General features: G+C 41.4%; 1 protein-coding gene across 7 annotated transcripts in view; it reads left to right on the top strand.

Moving 5' to 3' along the window:
- The window catches only part of CANX (calnexin), a 36,869-nt gene that overhangs the window by 9,733 nt on the left and 4,603 nt on the right, over nucleotides 1–22,533 (top strand). For all 7 annotated transcript variants that reach the window (XM_082723579.1, XM_082723580.1, XM_082723581.1 and 4 more), the window contains 11 exons: nucleotides 8,145–8,321; nucleotides 8,574–8,647; nucleotides 9,544–9,602; nucleotides 10,010–10,151; nucleotides 10,644–10,725; nucleotides 11,245–11,437; nucleotides 14,449–14,638; nucleotides 17,881–17,994; nucleotides 18,292–18,448; nucleotides 20,648–20,863; nucleotides 21,771–21,890. In XM_082723579.1, coding sequence (XP_082579705.1) covers nucleotides 8,148–8,321; nucleotides 8,574–8,647; nucleotides 9,544–9,602; nucleotides 10,010–10,151; nucleotides 10,644–10,725; nucleotides 11,245–11,437; nucleotides 14,449–14,638; nucleotides 17,881–17,994; nucleotides 18,292–18,448; nucleotides 20,648–20,863; nucleotides 21,771–21,890 — 1,521 coding nt within the window. In that variant the 5' untranslated portion in view covers nucleotides 8,145–8,147. The remainder of the gene's footprint in view (nucleotides 1–8,144; nucleotides 8,322–8,573; nucleotides 8,648–9,543; nucleotides 9,603–10,009; nucleotides 10,152–10,643; nucleotides 10,726–11,244; nucleotides 11,438–14,448; nucleotides 14,639–17,880; nucleotides 17,995–18,291; nucleotides 18,449–20,647; nucleotides 20,864–21,770; nucleotides 21,891–22,533) is intronic.

The raw sequence follows: 22,533 nt of genomic DNA, 5'->3' as shown, positions 1-22,533 counted from the left end.
CTGTTTGTTTCCTAAATCAAGCATTCTTGCTTTGTTGTTGAACTCCTTGTTATAGATTTCCTATCGATAATCTTAGAAATAGGAAAGCAAAGTGACAGTAGAAGTGTGCTCTCTGCTTAGGATTCTGTCAGCGTAAAGACAAATGAAGACTTTAAAAGGGAGGAAAAAAAACCCCTCTGAAATCTTCCTAGATGTTAAAATATGTGAAAAATCACTTTGTGTCTTTCAGACAAAAGCATTTGTGGAATTACCAAGTAGGGTGCACTGCACCGGGCTGCAGGAGCCTTGGCTTCTGATCCTGATTCTGCCAATAACTGATTTTTGGCAAGTCGGTCTCTGGACCTCATTCTTGTGCAAAAAGGAGAGCTAGACTAGATTCCTGTGGTATATTTCAGCTCCAGGATTTTTTTTGAAGGGGTGGGAGATGAACCATTTGAGGCATAATTGTGGAACATCCTTTTTTTTTTTTTTTTTTTTTTTAATTAATTTTTAGAAAAGGTTTAGGTTTACAGAGAAATTATGAAGACTGCACAGAGGATTCCTATATGATGCACATCCAGTTTCCCCTACAGTTAACAACTTAAAATTAGTATGGAACATTTGATTATAATTAATGAACCAATCTTGATACATAAATATTAACTAAACTTTTCTTTAATTCATGTTTCCCTTGTTTTTACTCACTGTCCCTTTCTCTTCCAGGATACATTGCATTTAGTCAGATTTCCTTAGGCTCTCCTTGGCTGCAACCGTTCTTTAGACTTTCCTTAGTTTTGACGGCCATGACATTTTTGAGGACTAGTAGTTAGGATGTTTTGTAGAATGTCCTCCTGTTGTTGGGATTTTGTTTGGTGCTTTTCTCATGATTGGTGCTTTTCTCATGATTATGCTAGGGATATGGATTTTGGGGAGGAAGACTGCAGAGGTTGAAGTCCTTTTTTCATCACATTGTGTCAAGGGTACATAACTATCAACATGACCTCTCACTGTTGATGTTGACCTTGGTCACCTGGGTGAGACAGCTTTTGCCAGGTTTCTACAGTGAAACGTTTCTCTCTCTCTCTCTCTCTGTTTTCCCATACTGTGCTCTTGGGAGGACATTACTGTGTAGCCGCCTACATGTAAGGAGTGGGGGATTAGGCTCTCCTTCCTTGAAGGAGGAGTAGCTGCATAGATCAGTTGGAATATTTCTGCATGGGAAATTTGTCTCTTCTGCCCCATTTCTTTCTTTACCCGTATATTTGTATCAGATAGACATTTACTTTATACTTGGGGTATTATCTAGTACCATTTATTTTGTTGACTCACACTGTTCCCACTTTGGCCACTGCGCACTCTTGTGTTCCTTAACACCACCCCACCAATCATGATGCATGTTTTATTTTTGTTTTCTTTTTTGAACACTTCTCTGGCACTGTGAGATGCTCCAGGCTCATCTTAGTTCCTACCCCAATCCTAGAGTTGGCCACTTCTCTAAAGTGCCCTGTTTCCTTTAATTGGAACTGGTATTAAAAATCAAGATCTTAGGGCACCTGGGTGGCTCAGTGGGTTAAAGCTTCTGCCTTCAGCTCGGGTCATGATCTTGGGGTCCTGGGATCGAACCCTGTGTTGGGTTCTCTGCTCAGCGGGGGAGCCTGATTCCCTTCCTCTCTCTCTGCCTGCCTCTCTGCCTACTTGTGATCTCTGTCTGTCAAATAAATAAATAAAATCTTAAAAAAAAAAAATCAAGATCTTGGGGTTCCTAGGTGGCTCAGGGGGTTAAGCTCTGCCTTTGGCTCAGGTCATGGTCTCAGGGTCCGGGGATCAAGCCCCACATGGGCTCTCTGCTCAGCAGGGAGCCTGCTCCCCCCCCCCCCCCCCCCGCCTGCCTCTATTCCTACTTGTGATCTCTCTCTCTCATATAAATAAATAAACTCTTAAAAAAAAAATCAAGATCTTGGTACTAGGTATATTTATTGCTACTGAGGTGTAGTTTCTTCTAGGCCTTCACAGGTGACACAGCAGGGAAACGTGTGCGTACTAACAGGCATATGTGCGCATATCTAGAAATACTACTACATGTAACCCTCTGTGAATTAGCTGCAGCATGAGTTTACACCGATGTCTCCAGCCCTCTCCCATTACTATCGGACTGTTCCAGCCTCTTGCCCTTGCTTATCGGTTAGTGCGCACACCTAACAGTGTAAGGTGGCTCCCACCTTCCACCACCCGTATACTCACTTGCTCAGTTCCTGTGTCTGTATACAGCAGTGTCAGGATTGTCAACCTGTACACCCCTGGGAACGAACTTACCAGCTGGTAAAGTGCTTTTGCACAGTCTAGTTTACAGACTCCGAAGTGACGTAGGTCAGCATCCTCCCTCTACCCCTTCCAGTGAGGTGGTTTAATGTATGTGTAACATTGTCACATACTACCTGCTGTCCTTGGGTCACTCGACCTCCTAAATGATTTTCTAAGATTTTCATCCAGTGAGATTCACTCTCTGTGCTTTGACATTTCATGGGTTTTGACAAGTGCAATTACATATCCATAATTCTAGCAACCTACAGAGTAGTCTCACTGCCTGAATTATCCCCCTCTGCTGATGCATTCATCCTGACCATCTCCCCCGAACCTCTGGTGACCACTGAGTTTTTTACTGTATTGGAGTTTTGCTTTTTGCAGAATGTCATATTGCAAATATACAACATTTCTCCCTTTTGGACTGGCTTCTTTCACTTAGCAATATGCATTTAAAATTCATCCAAGTCTTTTTGTGGCTTGATAACTCATTTCTTTGAGTTGCTGAATAATATTGCATTGCAGTTTGTTTATTCATACAGCTATTGAAAGGTATTTTCGGTCCTTCCAAGTTTGGGGTGGTTATAGATAAAGCTGCTAGAAACACTGGTATGGAGGGTTTTGTACATATGTAATCCTTCAAATCAGTTGGGCAAGTATGTAGGAACATGATTGCCGAATAGATGGTAAGACTTTGTTTAGTTTTGTAAGAAATCCCACACTGTCTTCCAGAGGGGGTATGCTGTTTTGTATTTTCACCAGCAATAAATGAGAGCTCCTGTTGCTTCACACCTTTGCCAGTGTTTGGATCTTGGCCATTTTATTTTATTTATTTTATTTTTTTATTTTTTTTTTTAAGATTTTATTTATTTATCAGAGAGGGGGGCCGGAGAGAGAGCATAGGCAGACAGAATAGCAGGCAGAGGCAGAGGGAGAAGCAGGCTCCCTGCCAAGCAAGGAGCCCAACGTGGTACTCGATCCCAGGACGCTGGGATCATGACCTGAGCTGAAGGCAGCTGCTTAACCAGCTGAGCCACCCAGGCGTCCCAAGGATCTTGGCCATTTTAATATGTGCGTGGTGGTATCTTGTTTTAATTTGCAAGTAGCCAGTGGCAGATGATACTGAGCATCTTTTCATGTTTATTTTTCATCTCAGTATCTTTGGTGAGCTATCTTCAGAATTTTTGTCCATTCTGTAACTGGATGGTTTGTTTTCTCATCGGTGAGTGTGAGTTCTTTGTACAGTTTGGATACCAGTCTGTTATCAGATGTGTGTTTTCCAAGCATTTTCTCCTTGTCTGATTTGTCTTTTAATTCTCTTAAGTCTTTCACAGAGTTGAATTTTTTAATTTAATAAATATGGCTTACTGATTTTTCTTTCCATATATCTTGCTTTCGATGTTGTATGTAAAACCTTATTGTGAGACCCAAGATCACCGAAATTTTCTCCTATGTTTTATTCTAGAAAGCAACATCCTGTGTAAATACCCACCCAGTCAGTGCTACCTTTTGGACTCCATTCCATGTAGGGGGGCTGAAAGAAGATGGGGGGATTCTCTGTCTTAGTAATGTTGGATTTTCATTAACAAAGCAGAGAATTAAGGTCACCTTAAAATTTATTGTTGAATTCTTTGTGAATATGGACAAATCTCTAACAAAACTTGGAACATTTAAGTTGACTTACTAGTGGTTCTTGGAACTAGAATGGGCCTATTGGTTGTAGCATTTGGGGGGGATATTGGCAAATACTGTAACAATACTGGTGTAACAGTACTGGTGTTAACACAGCATATGTGGAGCTGGCAGAGGGTAAGGCTCATTAAGATAAGAGCTCTGAGAGGCGTGGTTTGGCAGAACTTCACAGGTTCCATGGCCTTCTGGATAATGTGAAGGGAATAGGTGAATTCCTGCACACTTCTCTCACCTAAAAAACCAGGTTCTGCACCCCAGAGTGTAGAGGAAATGGCAGTGGGTGAGAAGTGCATTTTCTGAAGCTTTCTAGAGACTTCCGGTGTTGTTCCTGACATGACAGGTAGCTAGCCTTCTGCTCTGTGAAAAGGGTTTTCCTTGTAGTGGGACCACTCTGCCTTCCCGACGCAGATGCCTCTGCCTAACACCCCCATCGTAGGCCCACAGCCTGGCTCGCTAGTCCGCAGTCGCTCTGCCCTCACTAACCTTATCTGAACCTCCCCATTTCAGATCACTCCTAAAGGCTCCTCCTGCCTGGTCCTCTTCCTGTCTTCTCTTCCATTATGCCTTCTCAGTATGCAACTACATAGTAGCATTCTGTCTATAGTGTAATAGAAATACAGGATTTGAATTCTTTGAGTCTCAGTTATTAGTTGTGATAATAAGTAGGTTATTGTGATTTCGCTAAGTCTTGCTTCCTAACTCATAAAATAAAACAAGAGTAATACCTCACGGGAGATTTATATGAACAGTGTGTATGAAAGTGCTTTATAAACTGGAAAACCAAGCCCGGATGGATTATTCATAAACCCTAAGCAGTGGTTCTCAAAGTGTGGTTCCTGGAACTTGTTGGAAAAGTAAAAATCCAGGCCTGGACTGCATTAGAAACTCGGACAGAGTCCAGCAGTCTTCTTCAGCAAGCCCCTGTGTGATGCTGACAGCTGTTTAAGTTTGAGAAACACAGCTCTGCATTATACTTAAAAACTGAAGGAGAGCTGTTTTGGTCGGCTGGGCTGCTGAATAGAATACCACGGCAGGGGCTTAAATCATAGGAAATGATTTTCTCTCAATTCTGGAGGCTGGAAGTCCCAGATAAAGGTGTTGTCGGGATTGGTTTCTGGTGAGGACGTTTCTCCAGCTTGCAGAGAACTGCCCTCTGACTGTGTCCTCATGGACTCCTCAGGGCATGAACGCTTCTAGTGTCCTACGTGGGTACCAGTTTCACTGGATTAGGGCCCTACGCACCCTGTGACCTCTTAACCTTAAGTCCTCTCTTAAATGTCTTGTGTCTAGATACAGTCACCTTGGGAATTAGGGCTTCAACATGCACATTTGGGCGGGAGAATCTAATTCAGTCTATAGCAGCAATATATCAACACATTAAAACTTATTGAGAAAAAAACATTCAGTCCTGTCTTTTTTAAAGGCAAGTATTTAGCCCACCAGACCATCTTTCTGATTAGCTTTTTCCTTGGACAATGTGTGTTCCAGCACCAGTACTCAGTTCTAAGTTATCCATTGCTTTTGTACTTTTAATTACTACTAGTCTCAGCACATTTTATTTACTTTCAAAAAGTCTTAGCTGTATATTGTTTTAGCTGTGTTTGGGGCTAGTTTGGTTTTGTAGCTTATACCTGGGACTCTAATCCCCATTTATAGCTTTGTCTCTTTTCCTTTTTTCTTTTTTTCAGATTTTTATTTATTTAGGGACATCTGAGCGGGTTGGTCTGATTCTGACTCTTGATCTCGGCTCAGGTCATGACCTTAGGGGTCTTGAGATAAAGCCCTGCGTGTGGCTCCATGCTCAGTGTGGAGTCTGCTTGAGATTTTCACTTTCTCTTTCAAAATACACAATCTTTAAAAAGAAAAAAACCTGCACACAAGTAGGGGGGAGGGGCAGAGGAAGAGGGACATGTAGACTACACACTGAGCTTGGAGCCTGAGGCTGGCCTCCATTCCAGGACCCTGAGATCCTGACCTGAGCCAAAGTCAGACACTTAATGGACTGAGCCACCCAGGTGCCCCTATAACATTGTTTCCGTGGGCATTGTTTCTGCTTGGGAATTAGATAAAATTGATTTAGGTAGAAGGGTTGAATCAGCCTGTTTAGTTTCAGAGAGCAAGTTGTAAATCAAATAGCAATATTGCTATGCCATTCCAGAAAACCGGTCTTTCCAGTGAATAAATGAGAGATTACTTGTGTTTTTAAAGTATATAAGAAACTGAAGCAGATTGTTGACATTAAGAATTTTTTCTAAAGGGGCGCCTGGGTGGCTCAGTTGTAAGTGTCTGCCTTTGGCTCGGGCCGTGATCCCAGGGTCCTGGGATCGAGCCCCACGTCAGGCTCCCTGCTTGGCGGGAAGCCTGCTTCTCTCTCTCCCGCTTCCCTTCCTTGTATTCCCTCTTTAATAGTCTCTCTCTCTCTGTCAAATAAATAAATAAAATCTTTAAAAAAAAAAACAACAGATTTTTTTCTAAAAATCAGTCCTAGAGAAGGTTGTGAATGATTTTATTTAGCACCTTTTTTTTTTTTAAGATTTTTTTATTTATTTGTCAGAGAGAGAGAAAGGGAGAGAGAGCGAACACAGGCAGACAGAATGGCAGGCAGAGGCAGAGGAAGAAGCAGACTCCCTGCTGAGCAAGAAGCCCGATGTGGGTGGGACTCGATACCAGGACGCTGGGATCATGACCTGAGCAGAAGGCAGCTGCTTAACCAACTGAGCCACCCAGGTGTCCCTATTTAGCACTTTTATTTTCCACACTAAATGCTAAGCATTTAGGAATCCAGTCTTTACCTTCTTTCATTCTGTGAACACAGTCCTAAGATGCATAAATAAATAAATACCACTAAATGATGCATGAAAATACAGTTATTTGTGTTGAGTTACTATAAAGGGTTAGAGAGTTTATAAGGAATTTGGCATTAAACTGAGCATGAGAATAAATTGATTTACATTTTTCTAGAAACTCAGTTGGTCAAAATGGCAGTGTTGGTTGTGAATTGGGGCCATTTGAAGTTTCTGAAGGAGCTCCTTCAGTTTTTTTTCTTCTTTATTCTTTTTGGATTTTGCCTGAGAAATAAAGGTCTTCATTGTAAACAAAAGACCAAAAATGTTAAGCTCAGGTTTTTTTCCTTATGTCGTTTTTTGTTGTTGTTGCTTTAAAAACACATAAGATTTACTGTCTTTTTTTAAAAATTAGTTTTTGTTGTTTGTGGTTATTTACTATCTTAACCATCATTAAATGTACAGTTTTGTGGCATAAGTTACATTCACATTCTTGTGCAATCATCCCCTCCATCCGTCTCTAGAACCCTTATTCATCTTGCAGAACTGGAACTGTACTACGTACTATTGAATCATGTTGTCCATCCATGTGACTCAGCTTTTAGGGGACCCACTACCACCCATGACAGCCTAACACAATACACAAGGCACTTAAGTGTTTAAAAGAATGAGATAAGAGTAGCTAGTCCTTGGTTTAATATTTTTGTTCAGTCTTAAAACACCAACTTAAAACCATATCTAAACTTGGTGATCTTTGAACAATAACCATATCTATATTAAATCATTAATGTGAGGCTATTTAGCCCTTCTGTTACCATGTCATTGTAAATTGTAGATTAATATGTTAAAAAAGCTTTTGTCTATCATTGAACTTTTAAAAAAAAATTTTTTTTAAAAAGATTTACTTATTTATTCATTTGACGGAGATTACAAGTTGGCAGAGAGGCAGTTGGGGGTGGGGGAAGCAGATTCCCCACTGAGCAGAGTTGGATGTGGGGCTCTATCCCAGGACCCTGGGATCATGACCTGAGCCGAAGGCAGAGGCTTTAACCCACTGAGCCACCCAGGCACCCCCATCGAACTGTTTTTAAATGCAAGAAGTGAGTTGGAAATTGCATTCTGACAACCTGGGTCTGGGTAGCCAATGTGATAATTCTATATGTGGACAATCATTTTTGAGTTTCATTTGGAAATTTTTGTGAAATTCAGTCTTGAAAACCCCCTTCATCTCTCTGGGCTCGGTTTCTTTATCTGTAAAATGAAATAGTAAAGTTTTTTTTTCTGATTTGAAGGCCTTAATTTTAAATAAGAGCAGGGTCAGTGATCTTTAAAAAATATTTAAAAGTAAGCAATAACATTTCACTGATTTTACTTTTTTTTAATATGTAGAACATGGAAGCGAAGTGGTTCCTGTGTATGTTATTGGTCCTTGGAACTGGCATTGTTCAGGCTCATGAAGGACATGATGATGATATGATTGATATTGAGGACGACCTCGATGATGTTATTGAAGAGGTAGAAGACTCCAAATCGAAACCAGATACCAGTGCTCCTCCATCTCCAAAGGTTTGAAGTGGTCTTTGAATCTATTTGTTTGACCTCTTGAGGTAGTCAAAGGATGAAGGTAAATTTGGCTCCTTTTCCAAGGGCAAGCAAAGTTGGCCAAAATAGCAGCTTTTCTTATATGTTGCCAATGATAAATTATATATTGAATCATGAGGCACCTATAAAAGTTTGGGATAACTGAAAGCAAATCTTAATAAGAAGGGAATCCTGCTGAAAATTGCAATTTTTGATACATTTTTAAATTTAACACAGGTTACCTATAAAGCTCCGGTTCCAACAGGGGAAGTGTATTTTGCTGATTCTTTTGACAGAGGAACCCTGTCAGGGTAAGTGTTTCTTGGGGAAAAATGTCTTGTAGACAAGCATCATGTAAGTAAGATGTGATAGTGGATTCCACTATCAGATAGCATTTTATATAGTAAAATGTCTTAACTATAACTATTTTATGTCCCCAGTGTTTGTCATCATTTAGATGGAATTTAGAACATGTCCATTTAGAAAAGTTTTTTAGAATATGTGGGTCTAATTTCCATTTCTCTTTTCCCCTTGATCTTATATATTGTTCTTTTGAACTGAGAAGTTTTTTTCTCTTGAGTCTTAAAAGTGGAGGAATGCCTTGGTGACTTTAGTTAAGCATCTGACTCTTGGTTTCAGCTCAGGTTCTGATCTCGCATTCATGGGGTCAAGCTGCACGTCAGGTTCTATGCTCAGTGAATAGTCTGCTTCAGATTCTCTCTCTCCCTCCCTCCCACGCATCCACACTCACTCAGTAAATAAAAATCTTAAAAAAAAAAAAAAAAAAAGGTGGAATTATTTCACGGGTTTGGTACTTTTTCTTACAGGTTTGTGAGTTGAATAGTATGTATTTCTGTGTGGCAGATTTAAAAGTTGAAAGTACTAGAGCACCTGGCTGGCTCAGTGGGTTAAGCCTCTGCCTTTGGCTCAGGTCATGATCTCAGGGTCCTGGGATGGAGCCCCACATCAGGATCTTTGCTCAGCAGGGAGCCTGCTTCCCCCTCTCTCTGCCTGCTTCTCTGCCTGTTTGTGATCTCTGTCTGTCAAATAAATAAATAAAATCTTAAAAAAAAAAACGGAAAATACTAGAGTGATTAAGTAGACTAGGAAGACTTGGTAGATGCTGCTTGTGTTAGTATTTACATTGTTTCTTTTCATAGGCCAGCTGGCATTTAAATCTTAATTTGGGGGTTTGTCCTAATTACAGGTGGATTTTATCCAAAGCCAAGAAGGATGACACTGATGATGAAATTGCCAAATACGATGGTGAGAGTTCCATTTGATTTACATAGAGTAGCAGACTGAGGCTTCACGAGTGGTTTCTATAGTGTATCTTAAGGCAGGTTTGAAAATAGTATGTATACATTTTAAGATTTTTCTCTTAGAAGCTTTGCTGTCTGTGAAGTAATGTGTCACCTGTGCTGCTGTCTGTGTTAAATGGAAGGTCTTTCTAGGTGTAGATGAAGTGAATAAGCTACAGGTTTGAAAACCATATCCTAATACTTATCACATGTGTGTGGTTAATGGGCTAGCTCTCATAGGTAAATGGAGTAGGTTAAAAATTTGCCAGTATGATAGATGTGCATGACTTGGAGTTTTGCTTGTTACCATTTAAGAGATCTTCAAAGGCATGATTAGTGAGTGGATTTTTTTTTTTTCCTGATGTCTTGCAGGAAAGTGGGAGGTAGATGAAATGAAGGAAACGAAGCTCCCAGGTGATAAAGGGCTTGTGTTGATGTCTCGGGCCAAGCATCATGCCATCTCTGCGAAACTGAACAAGCCCTTTTTGTTTGATACCAAGCCTCTCATTGTTCAGTGAGTCAAACGTTTGCTTGATAGAAACTTCCCAGATCTTAGGAAATTATAAGAATAATTACATATCACAGTGGCAGGTTTGCAGTATATTTAAGCATCCTGTAATCCAGTACTTTTTTCCTGCCCAGTAAATTCGTTTGAAACAGATTGACTTACTTTTCTCCTGATGACCAATGATCAGGATTTTGTCAAAAGTGTATACTGGGAATCTGCATTAAGGTTTTATTTTATTTTGCTAATGTTTTGGGGGTGATTAAACAGCCATTCAAAAGCAAAAGAAAATGAGGAGCACTCAGTAGAGCATGAGACTGTTGATCTTGGGGTGTGAATTGGTGCCCCTATGGGGTATAAAAATTACTTTAAAAAAAGTTCTTCAATAGGATGAAATTTTTCTTAAGCATAAACATATGACCTGTGATGAAACATGTGACCAAGACTAGTCAAAGAAATTTGATCTTTCAAAATGCCTTATGGTTTTCTCTTTGAAATCAGGTATGAGGTTAATTTCCAAAATGGAATAGAATGTGGTGGTGCCTACGTGAAACTGCTTTCCAAAACCCCAGAACTCAACCTGGTACGTCCTTCCTGTTTCCTTATATGGCCACCCACAGTTGTCTTTTAAGAATCTTAGAGAAAAGGAAAGAGAATCTTGGAAGACCTGGGAAAATGAAGGCCTCCTCTCCTACTGTTGAAATATTTAGAGGATTGGGAATACTGACTTCGATGCTTCTTTTTTATTTGAGATGTGAATTTCAAAGCCATTGTGCCTTATCCCTGACTTCTGCTCTGTGTAATTTTTAGTTTTGGCAAACTTTGTTTTGTGTAAGAAGCAGTAACTATCTAGATACATGCATTACTCTGTTTTGTTTTTGTTTTTAAGTACTTTCATATATCCTCATGTAAGTTTCCCCAGGTAATTTCTGGTTATTCCTTTTCAGTGGTATCTATATAAGCCTCACAAATGAATCAGCTTTTTCTTTAAGGTGCCAGAAATTTATCTGGGATTTTATTAGAGGAAATAGCACATTTTGAAAGTTTGCTTTTGAATACTTTGATTGAGTCACTTAAAAATAATTCATTTTTGTTTCTGTAGGATCAGTTCCACGACAAGACCCCTTATACGATTATGTTTGGTCCAGATAAATGTGGAGAAGACTATAAATTGCATTTCATCTTCCGCCACAAAAACCCCAAAACGGGTATATATGAAGAAAAGCATGCTAAGAGGCCAGATGCAGATCTGAAGACCTATTTTACTGATAAGAAGACACATCTTTATACATTAAGTAAGAAAACATATTAATTTGGGGGTATTATGGCACCGTACACTTATCATCTGTTTAAAGATTACATATCTGGAGAAGATGGTAGTCTGCAAGTAAGAGTCTCTGTTGACTTAATATCATAGTGGTGAAAATAATTTTTCAGCAGCAAAAAAAACGCTGCTTTTCCCATAGGTTGAATTGAAAAGTGGGGTTTGAGACCATCTTAAAGTAAGCTTGTATGTTCCATAAAGAGCTTTGCTGATTCCCCTCATGTTCTCCCATTGTGTATTTTCTTGTTGAGAACATGTTGAATAATGGGTTACAATAGAAATACATGTTGTTGTTGTTTTCAAATTATCTTTCAGTTAAAGTTTGGATGCTTCAATACCTGGATGGTTGAGGTTTTTGTGTATGTGTTTTTTTTTTTTTTTTTTTTTTAAGGGTTTTATTTATTTATTTGACAGAGAGACATCACAAGTAGGCAGAGAGGCAGGCAGAGAGAGAGAGAGGAGGAAGCAGGCTCCCTGCTGAGTAGAGAGCCCGATGCGGGACTCGATCCCAGGACCCTGAGATCATGACCTGAGCCGAAGGCAGTGGCTTAACCCACTGAGCCACCCAGGCGCCCTGTGTATGTGTGTTTTTAAGATTTTATTTGTCAGAGAGAGAGCACAGGCAGGGGAATGGTAGGGCAGAACGAGAAGCAGACTCCCTGCTGAGCAAAAAGCTCAGTACGGGCTCAATCCCAGGATCCTGGGATCAAGATGCTTAACCAACTGAGCCACCCGGACATCCCTAGACAGTTGGACATTGGAATGCATTTTTTATTTTATTATTAAAGATGTATTTGTTTACTTTTGAGAGACCATGCAAGGGAGGGGAAGGGCAGAGGGGGAGAGAGAGAGAGAGAAATTCTCTGCACTGAGCTCAGAGCCTGGAATGGACTCGAGACCAGGTCCAGAGCTGAAACCAAGAGCCAGCTGCTTAACCTGAGCCACCCAGGGGCCCCTGGAATGCGTTTCTTATTTTAATGAAGCTTTTCCTGCTGGTTTAAGAATATATACACAGGCCTCTTTTCCTAAAGAGTATAGTCACCTTTTTTCTTTTCTTTTCTTTTCTTTTTTTTTTTTTTTTAAGATTTTTATTTATTTGACAGAGAGAGACACAGTGAGAGAGGGAGAAGCAGGCTTCCCACTGAGGAGGGAGCCCAATGCGTGGCTCGATCCCAAGACCCTGGGATCATGACCTGAGCCAAAAACAGATGCTTAACAACTGAGCCATTCAGGGCTTTTTTTTTTTTTTTTTCTTTATAACAGAAGTAATACATACTCCATAAAAATTCAAAAGCTAGAAATAAGCAAAATAAAATTACATTTAAAATTATTTGAAATATCAATATTGTAATATGTATTTGACCGTGTCTGTATAAACACTTGTAGTGTTTTATTAAAAGTTGTTGGGACGCCTGAGTGGCTCAGTTGGTTGGACGACTGCCTTCGGCTCAGGTCATGATCCCGGAGTCCCAGGATCGAGTCCCGCATCGGGCTCCCAGCTCCATGGGGAGTCTGCTTCTCCCTCTGACCTTCTCCTCGCTCATGCTCTCTCTCACTGTCTCTCTCTCTCTCTCAAATAAATAAATAAAATCTTAAAAAAAAAAAAAAAGTTGAATGCTAGGGGTGCCTGGGTGGCTCAGTGCGTTAAGCAGCTGCCTTCGGCTCAGGTCATGATCCCAGGGTCCTGGGATCGAGCCCCGCATCGGGCTCTCTGCTCAGCAGGGAGCCTGCTTCCTCCTCTCTCTCTGCCTGCCTCTCTGCCTGTTTGTGATCTCTCTCTGTCAAATAAATAAATAAAATCTTTAAAAAAAAAAAAAAAAGTTGAACGTGCTGTATTCCACACTCTCTTCTCAAAGGTGTAAGAATATCTCTATGAGAGCACATATGACTGACAATGTTGCTGGCCTTCATTATCACTGAGGCCAGTGGCATAGGTGCTCCCTGCTTTCCATAGTATTCTGGATGTGCTGGGACCTAGTCAGTTGCCAATGAGACATTTAGGTATGGGATCCAGGCTTTAGAGGAAGTCTCACTTCAGATATGTTTATGGATTTAAAGTTCCACTGGACTCAAAAGTACAACCATAAGTAGACATGTGGTTTAATATATACAATCAAACGCTTGTTTGATTGGAAATTTTGGTAACATAGATGGTAGTAGTACCAGTTCAAAAAATGAGGAAATGGGCTTTTCTTGCTGGGGGGTGGTAGTTATAATAAATAAACTTATTTGCCTGTTGATTGGTGTGTAACCATTTGTGTCAGACCATTATTGCATGAGTTTTGATGTTTTTAATGTCCATAAGTGAAGTCTTCTGCAACTTTAAATTTTATGTGTCATTTGCTTTAGTTTTAAAATCTCGAGGAACTAGCATTTATGATTTACAGATAAGGCTCCAAGACCGTCTTCTGACTCTGACACCTTGAGGTCATTACTCTGTGCTTCCATTTCCTATTAGAAATAGGATCTTCGGGGGCGCCTGGGTGGCTCAGTGGGTTAAGCCGCTGCCTTCGGCTCAGGTCATGATCTCGGGGTCCTGGGATCGAGTCCCGCATCAGGCTCTCTGCTCAGCAGGGAACCTGCTTCCCTCTCTCTCTCTCTCTGCCTGCTTCTCCATCTACTTGTGATTTCTCTCTGTCAAAAAAAGAAAAAATGTTAAAAAAAAAGAAAAAAGAAAAAAGAAATAGGATCTTCGGGCGCCTGGGTGGCTCAGTGGGTTAAGCCGCTGCCTTTGGCTCAGGTCATGATCTCGGGGTCCTGGGATCGAGTCCCACATCAGGCTCTCTGCTCAGCAGGGAGCCTGCTTCCTCCTCTCTCTGCCTGCCTCTCTGCCTGCTTGTGATCTCTCTCTGTCAAATAAATGAATAAAATCTTAAAAAAAAAAAAAAAGAAAGAAAGAAATGGGATCTTCTGCTGTGGAAAAGAGAACTTGGGAAATGAGTGGTTGATTTATTTTTTTTTATTACATTTAATTTTTTTCAGTCTTGAATCCAGATAATAGTTTTGAAATATTAGTGGACCAGTCTGTTGTGAATAGTGGAAATTTGCTAAATGACATGACTCCTCCTGTAAATCCTTCACGTGAGATTGAGGACCCAGAAGACCAGAAGCCTGAGGATTGGGATGAAAGACCAAAAATACCAGATCCTGATGCTGTCAAACCGGATGACTGGTGAGTCTTCACAGTGCAGCATTTCATATGTTCCACGTGGCTTAAGCAACTGATGTTGGCTAAGATCTCATAATTTCAATAATCTTTGGTGCTCTCTAAATGGTAGGAAAAATGGAGACCACTATAGCTGAAAAGGGGCCATAGTGATCATCTCGATTGCCTAATACCATTTTACAAGCCACAAAATGCTGAAATTGATGATTGAGTTTGCCTGTGGGAACATGGTGGGTTTGTAGCAGAACCTTTTTTCACTTGGCCTTTCCAGGGCTTTTATGAATTCATATTTAAAAGTCTTGAAATTTTATGGGGCGCCTGGGTGGCTTAGTGGGTTAAGCCTTTGCCTCAGCTCAGGTCATGATCTCAGGGTCTTGGGATCGAGCCCCACATTGGGCTCTCGGCTCAGCAGGGAGCCTGCTTTCCCCTTCTTTCTCTCTCTGCCAAATGAATAAATAAATTAAAAAAAAAACAACCTTTAAAAATCTTGAAATTTTATTTAATTTATTTTTTAAAAGATTTTGGGGGCACCTGGGTGGCTTAGTTAATTAAACATCTGCCTTTGGCTCAGGTCATGATCTGAGGGTCCCAGGATCAAACCCTGCATCGGGCTCTGCTTGATTTTATTTCTTTTATTTAATTTATTTAATTTATTTGAGAGAGAGAGAGAGAGAGAACGCATGTGTGCACATGCACAAGTGGGGAGGAGGGGTCGGGGGAGAGGGAGAGGCAGATTCTGCTGAGCAGGGAGTGTGAAGTGGGACTCCATCCCAGGATCCTGAGGTCATGACCTGAGCCAAAGGCAGAAGCTTAACCAACTGAGCCATGCTGGTGCCCTAAATTTTAAACTTTAATTTGTATAATAACCTTTTTCCCATTTAAACAACACTCAAGGCTCCTCTGCTCTGTATTGGGCAGTGGAAGACAAAGCCACAGGGATACCAGCTGCCCACACAGCTCCCAGTAGAGTTGTGAGGCAGGCAGATAAGGTCGGTGTGCGTGTGGTGAGTGATCTGGTAGTAGGTATTAGTGAGTGATGAGAGCACCAGCTATGCCTAGTCCAGGGCCAGTTTCTTGAGCAAGGAGGTCAGACTGAGACTTGGAAGGTGGGGTAAGGAGTCAGGCAAATGGTGAAGATGGGGAATGGTACTCCCAGCTGAGGAAAAACAACATGTGCAGTAAGTAGAGGGGTAGGAGTGAGCTTGGCATGTGTGAGTGAACTTGAGTATATGCTGTATAGCCTTTCTTGTTGGGTACGAATTGGAGAGTGATGAGAAGTGAAAACAAGCAAGGTTATACTCTTATGTGTGGCCATGTTGGGACTATGATCCAGTGACTTTTAGAAATGTCAGAAAGTGACAAAGAGCAGTTAAATTTTAGCTGATGTTTTTCCTTCCTTAAAGTATGTGTACCTGAATTTTTATGCTACACTACAATAAATACTGAATAAACGCGTAGACCTGGACTCTGCCTATTTCAGTATCGTACTCCTTAACTAGCTGTTTTATTTTGGGGGTGGGAGTGTGAATGTTCAGCTTCATTAAAAGGGCCAGCTGAATGTTGTACAGTGTTCTGCAGTGTTCTCATGCAATTAATTTAAAACAAGCATGGGTCAAAAAGCATAATCTTGGCAGAGGATAGAAGATGTCTTTGCTTACCAGTTAATATGGGCTCTGTTTCATAATGCTTGCATAAAACTTTGAAATTAGCTACATCTTGATGAACTTTTCTTTTAAGAGTAAATGTTTGAGGGGCGCCTGGGTGGCTCAGTGGGTTAAATAAAGCCTCTGCCTTCGGTTCAGGTCATGATCCCAGGGTCCTGGGATGGAGCCCCACATCAGGCTCTTTACTCGGCAGGGAGCCTGCTTCCCTCTCTCTCTCTCTGCCTGTCTCTCTGCCTACTTGTGATCTCTGTCTGTCAAATAAATAAATAAAATCTTTAAAAAAAAAAAAGTAAATGAGTTATTGTTCACATACTAAAATCCACCCTGTTTCTGTCTCCCTGGATTAACCTGTTCTGGACATAGCTACTAACCTATTAGATTAACCTATTCTGGACATCCATGTACTGTAATATATGACCTTTTGTATCTAGCTTCTGTGCTTGGCATAATGACTTCAGGGTTCATCCATGTTGAAGTGTGTGTCGATACTTCATTCCTTTTTCTGAGCTCGTAACACTCTGTCATGTAGATACCACCACACTTTATCCAGGCCCCAGTTGACTGACGTTTAGGTGGTTTTTTTAGCAATGGTTATGAATCATGCTGCTATGAACAGTCATTACAGGTGTTTGGGTGGTTCCACGTTTTCATTGTCTTAGAGTGGAATTGCTGCCGTTTTCCTTTCCCGCCAGTGACATTACAAGATCTCCACATCCTCACCAGCACTTGTTTTTAGCAGTCATTCTTTTTTTTTTTTTTTTTTTAAAGATTTTATTTATTTATTTGACAGAGAGAAATCACAAGTAGGTAGAGAGGCAGGCAGGGAGAGAGAGGAGGAAGCAGGCTCCCTGCCGAGCAGAGAGCCCGATGCGGGACTCGATCCCAGGACCCTGAGATCATGACCTGAGCTGAAGGCAGCGGCTTAACCACTGAGCCACCCAGGCGCCCTTAGCAGTCATTCTTATAGCCATCTTATAGTCATTCTTATAGCCATCCTAGTGGGTGTGAAGTGATATTTTATTGTGGGGTTTTTTTTTTTTTTAAGATTTTATTTATTTATTTGACAGACAGAGATTACAAGTAGGCAGAGAGGCAGTCAGAGAGAGGAGGAAGCAGGCTCCCTGCCGAGCAGAGAGCCGGATGTGGGGCTCGATCCCAGGACCTTGGGATCATGACCTGAGCTGAAAGCAGAGGCTTTAACCCACTGAGCCACCCAGGCGCCCCTTTATTGTGGCTTTGATTTGCATTTTCCCAATGGCTAACGATGTTAAACGTCGTTTCATGTGCTTATTGGCCCTTTGTGTATCTTTGGAGAAATGTCTTTTCACATCCTTTGCCAGTGTTTAAGTTGGGTTGTCTTTTTTATGGAATTGTAAGAGCTCTCTATCTATTCTGAATACTAGACCACTGTCAGATGAATGAATTACTCCCTTCTGTTTTCCAGAAGGAGTTATTTTAAATCTTGAGAGTAAGCACGACCAAAATATTTCCAGATTGCCCCTGTTTCAGAGTTATAATGTGGGATCACACTGTGACTCTTTGGCCAGTGTTGTGTCCTGACTGGCTTTTTCTGTTGTGTGTAAGGGATGAAGATGCACCTGCTAAAATTCCAGATGAGGACGCTTCAAAGCCTGAAGGCTGGTTAGACGATGAGCCCGAATATGTACCTGATCCAGACGCAGAGAAGCCAGAGGACTGGTAAGACCTTCGGTGAACTTCTTAAATTGCCTGCTCTTTTATTGACATAAAAGTTACTGATTAAAGATAGCCAGGTGTCCAATTTAAGTGTAGGGCTCAACAGATTTTAATTATGTGGTGGTTTTGAAGGCATCTATCCCGAAAAACCCTTGTTACTGGAAATGCAGGTACAAAATGATACTCTGGTGACACAGTGTGACCCTAGAAGCATTACTGCAGGACTTCAGGGGAGTCTTGGCGCAGCCGTCCTAGTCCTGCATCACAGAATCTGTTTGTAATTGGTTTCTACCTCCACAGGGATGAAGACATGGATGGAGAATGGGAGGCTCCTCAGATTGCCAACCCCAAGTGTGAGTCGGCCCCTGGGTGTGGTGTCTGGCAGCGACCTATGATTGACAACCCTAATTATAAGGGCAAATGGAAGCCTCCCATGATTGACAATCCTAACTACCAGGTGTGTGCCTCCTCATGGTTGAGTTGCCTCATTAATCTGTTTGTTTGGAGAGAAGTTTTGTCTATAGGGAGGCGGCGTGGTTGATCACTGTATTCAAACAATTGAATTAAAGACAAACTTCAGGGGTGCCTGGGTGGCTCAGTCAGTTGAGAGTCCGACTCTTGATTTGGGCTTAGGTCTCAAGAGTCAGGGTGGTGCATGAGGCTCCCCGCCCAGCTTAAAAAAAAAAAAGGCAAAAAACCCCAAACTTCGGAATTGAGGGAGAGCTTAAATGTTAAGCGTTGGAAAAAATAAACCTAGGGACTGGAAAGAGGTTTCATGATTGCTTTGTAGCTTGTGTTTAAAATCAGAAAAGAAAACCAGAAACTTGTGATTTAGGCAGCCTGCTGTCGTGTGGTAGGGGCGTCGCAGCCACTGGATCCAAACTGGCGATTGGTGGGATGGCGATCAGTGACATAGACCGTGGAGACGGGAGGGGGCTCCCTGACTGCGATTCCGCTCAGTGCTTCGCTTAGGTATCTCAGCTGTGAAAAGGCTGAGAGGTGCAAACAAAATGCTAGGCATACAGATGGTGACCACTGAGACCCTGGTCTCCTCAGTTTCTGTCTTAGATGACTTGTCATCGTTAATTTTGACTTTTTCCCCCTTTATTATATCTTATTTTTCACAAAATATTTATTTATTTTGGAGAGGGAGGAGCAGGCGAGCAAGCATGCAGTGGGAGGGGTAGGAGAGGGAGAGAGATGTTAAGCCAACTGTACTCTGAGCATGAAGCCTGACATCAGGCTCAATCTCAAGACCCCGAGATCACAACCTGAGCCCAAATCAAGAGTCAGGTGTTCAGCCGACTGAACCACCCAGGCATCCCTGTCCTCCATTATAATGTAAGGTATGAGTGTATGTCTCTGTGCCTATACTGTGTGTATACATTTCTGTTTGTAAGTGTATTTTTAGTTGTGCAGTCAAGCAATAAAATAAATTAAAATAGCCCTTTAAGTAAAATGTCCCTTTAGAAATACAAATCAAAACAGATGCTGGTGAGGATGTGAAGAAAGGGGAACCCTCCTATACTGTTGGTGGGAATGTAGGCTGGTACAGCCACTCTCTAAAACAGTATGGAGGTTCCTCAAAAAGTTGAAAATAGAGCTACCCTATGACCTAGCAATCGCACTACTGGGTATTTACCCTAAAGATACAAATGTGGGGATCCAAAGGGGCACGTGCACCCGAACGTTTATAGCAGCAATGCCCACAATAGCCAAACTATGGAAAGAACCTAGATGTCCATCAACAGATGAATGGATAAAGATGTGGCACACACACACTATAAAGCCATTAAAAGAAATGAAATCTTGCCATTTGCAATGGTGTAGATGGAACTAGAGGGTATTATGCTAAGGTGAAATAGGTCAATCAGAGAAAGACAATTATATGATCTCTGATACGAAGAATTTGAGAGGCAGGGCACGGGGTTGTGGGGGGTAGGGAGGGAAAAAATGAAACAAGATGGGGTCAGGAGAGAGACTAACCATAAGAGACTCTTAATCTCAGGAAACAGACTGAGGGTTGCTGGAGGGGGAAAGGGGTGGTAGGGATAGACATTGGGGAGGGTATGTGCTCTATGGTGAGTGATGTGAAATATGTGTGCCTGATGATTCACAGACCTGTACCTCTGGGGCAAATAATACATAATATGTTAATTTTTTAAAAAGTGGGGGGGGGAATCCAGCCCTTTAGCTCTTCTGTGGATGGTCATTTGGGTGGATTGCTTTCCACCCATGTTTGCTCTCAGAGTCTTTGCTGCAGTGTTCAACCCTGCACATGTCTGGGTATGTGTGGTAACTATTCTTCTAGCTAGTTATCAAGTAGTACACTTGCTGGTTGAAGGTCACATACATTGCAGATCACCACTGAGCAAGCCTGTGCTTGTTCAAGGCTGTTTGTTGATAAGAGTTTGTTGGAATATGCCAGGCAGAGCAGGTGTTGGTTTGGGTCAAGGTCAGGGCTGAGGTTAGAAATTGAAAGTAGTTGGGAGTCCAGACATCTTCATCGTTTATTCCCTGGTACTCAGTTACATTTTGCAAAGTCAGCACTTACCTTCGTTGATCATGCAGAATTCATCTTAATTCTTATTTAGGTTCACCACACATTTGTGTTGTTCATTATCTGAAATGTTTTAAAAACTACTTTTTTCTCTAGGGAATCTGGAAGCCCCGGAAAATTCCAAATCCGGATTTCTTTGAAGATCTGGAACCTTTCAAAATGACTCCTTTTAGTGCTATTGGTTTGGAACTGTGGTCCATGACCTCAGACATTTTTTTTGACAACTTCATTGTTTGTGGGGATCGAAGAGTAGTTGATGATTGGGCCAACGATGGATGGGGTCTGAAGAAAGCTGCTGACGGTGCTGCCGAGGTTTGTTCTCACTTGCTTCTCATGCATTTATATCTGTTATTGCTGGTGACAAATCTTTTCTTTTATGGCAGCCTATCTTATAAGATTTGTCTTTTCCCCTATTTGAGAATATTGGCATAAAATATGTGACCAGATGCTTGCTAAATACAAAATACTGGGTGTTTGGACATGATTTCATTAGTCTAATGTAATGGCTTTTTAGATTCCCTATTTGTGTTATGGGTAGGGTGTGTTTTGTTTTGTTTTTAATTAATGTGATAAAACATGATTTAAGAAATTAGCCATTTAGGGTATTTTAATGCATTCTTAAATGTTGAATCTTTTTTTTTTTTTTTTAAAGATTTATTTATTTATTTATTTTGACAGAGAGAGATCACAAGTAGGCAGAGAGGCAGACAGAGAGAGAGGAGGAAGCACGCTCCCTGCAGAGCAGAGAGCCTGATGCGGGACTGGATCCCAGGACCCCGAGATCATGACCTGAGCCGAAGGCAGCGGCTTAACCCACTGAGCCACCCAGGCGCCCCTTAAATGTTGAATCTTGATTTACCAGTACACATAATGTTCCCCCAGTTTGGCCACATGACCAAACTGTGAGTGGGAGAGCCAGAGATTACTGAGATCAAGAAATTCTTCATTCACTGGCCCTGAGGTTAAGGGGGCCCCTAGCAGGTGATTAAGAAACCTGCATTCACATCTCTGAAAGGGAAATCACCTTGATGATAAGAGTAGGGGAGGAAATGGAGGCTTTTCTCTTACTTCCTTTTCAGGTTGTATGATTATCTTGGCTTGAACTCTTTGACAGAGGAGGAGCCTGAGTAGTGATGTGCAGAAATTAAAAGTGAAACAGTGCAGCCTATATTTGGTGTCAAAACCAAGGACCTGAAATCTGTTCTGTCCTGTTTTTCAGCCAGGTGTAGTGGGGCAGATGATTGAGGCCGCAGAGGAACGCCCATGGCTCTGGGTGGTCTACATTTTGACTGTAGCTCTCCCCGTGTTTCTTGTTATCCTCTTCTGCTGCTCTGGAAAGGTATGAGCTTTTCTGTTAGTCACTTTTAAAAAAGAACTCTTTTTATATTAGTATAAGATCTATTGCCTGAGGTTTTCTCAGTAATGACTGGGCCACATCTGAAACCTTATTCACTGCTCTCACTGGGCATTTATGGTGCCCAGATGGGAGCAGGCTTTCCAGGCCTTCAGTTTCTACTGGTGTTTTAGCCTGGTGTATTACTCTTCCCTACTATTTGGCAGAAGTTTTCTAGAAAACAAAAATAAAAAACCCAACAACTTAGATATAAAACCAGCCATCTGGGCCCAAACCTGCTTTTCCTCCTTGGTGTAGTTGTTTGTATCCATATGCTTCATAATTCAGTCTTTGATTTTTTTTCATTATCCATTCTTCCCTCATTATCCCTACCCTTCCCCCCAAAAAACACGTGGGGATAATCCAGCCTTATTTTAAAGTTTTTCTTGTTTAGTCTTTGTTATATGCAATCCAGAAACCAGGAGAGAATATTCTGTTTAGGCACTCTACTTCTATTAAATGAGGATTGTGTTTCACCTTGCATTTGATATGTTCTGTAACCTGATCCCCAAAGTTCCTTTTTCAGCCTTCTCCCCCACCACGCTTCTGTCTGTGTGTCTGTGCCTCAGTCATCTTGAGTGTTTAGATC

The sequence above is a fragment of the Mustela nivalis genome (genome assembly GCF_964662115.1).
Source record: "Mustela nivalis genome assembly, chromosome: 3".
In the NCBI taxonomy this organism is placed as follows: domain Eukaryota; kingdom Metazoa; phylum Chordata; class Mammalia; order Carnivora; family Mustelidae; genus Mustela; species Mustela nivalis.
This window is presented reverse-complemented; position numbering and strand designations above follow the sequence as displayed.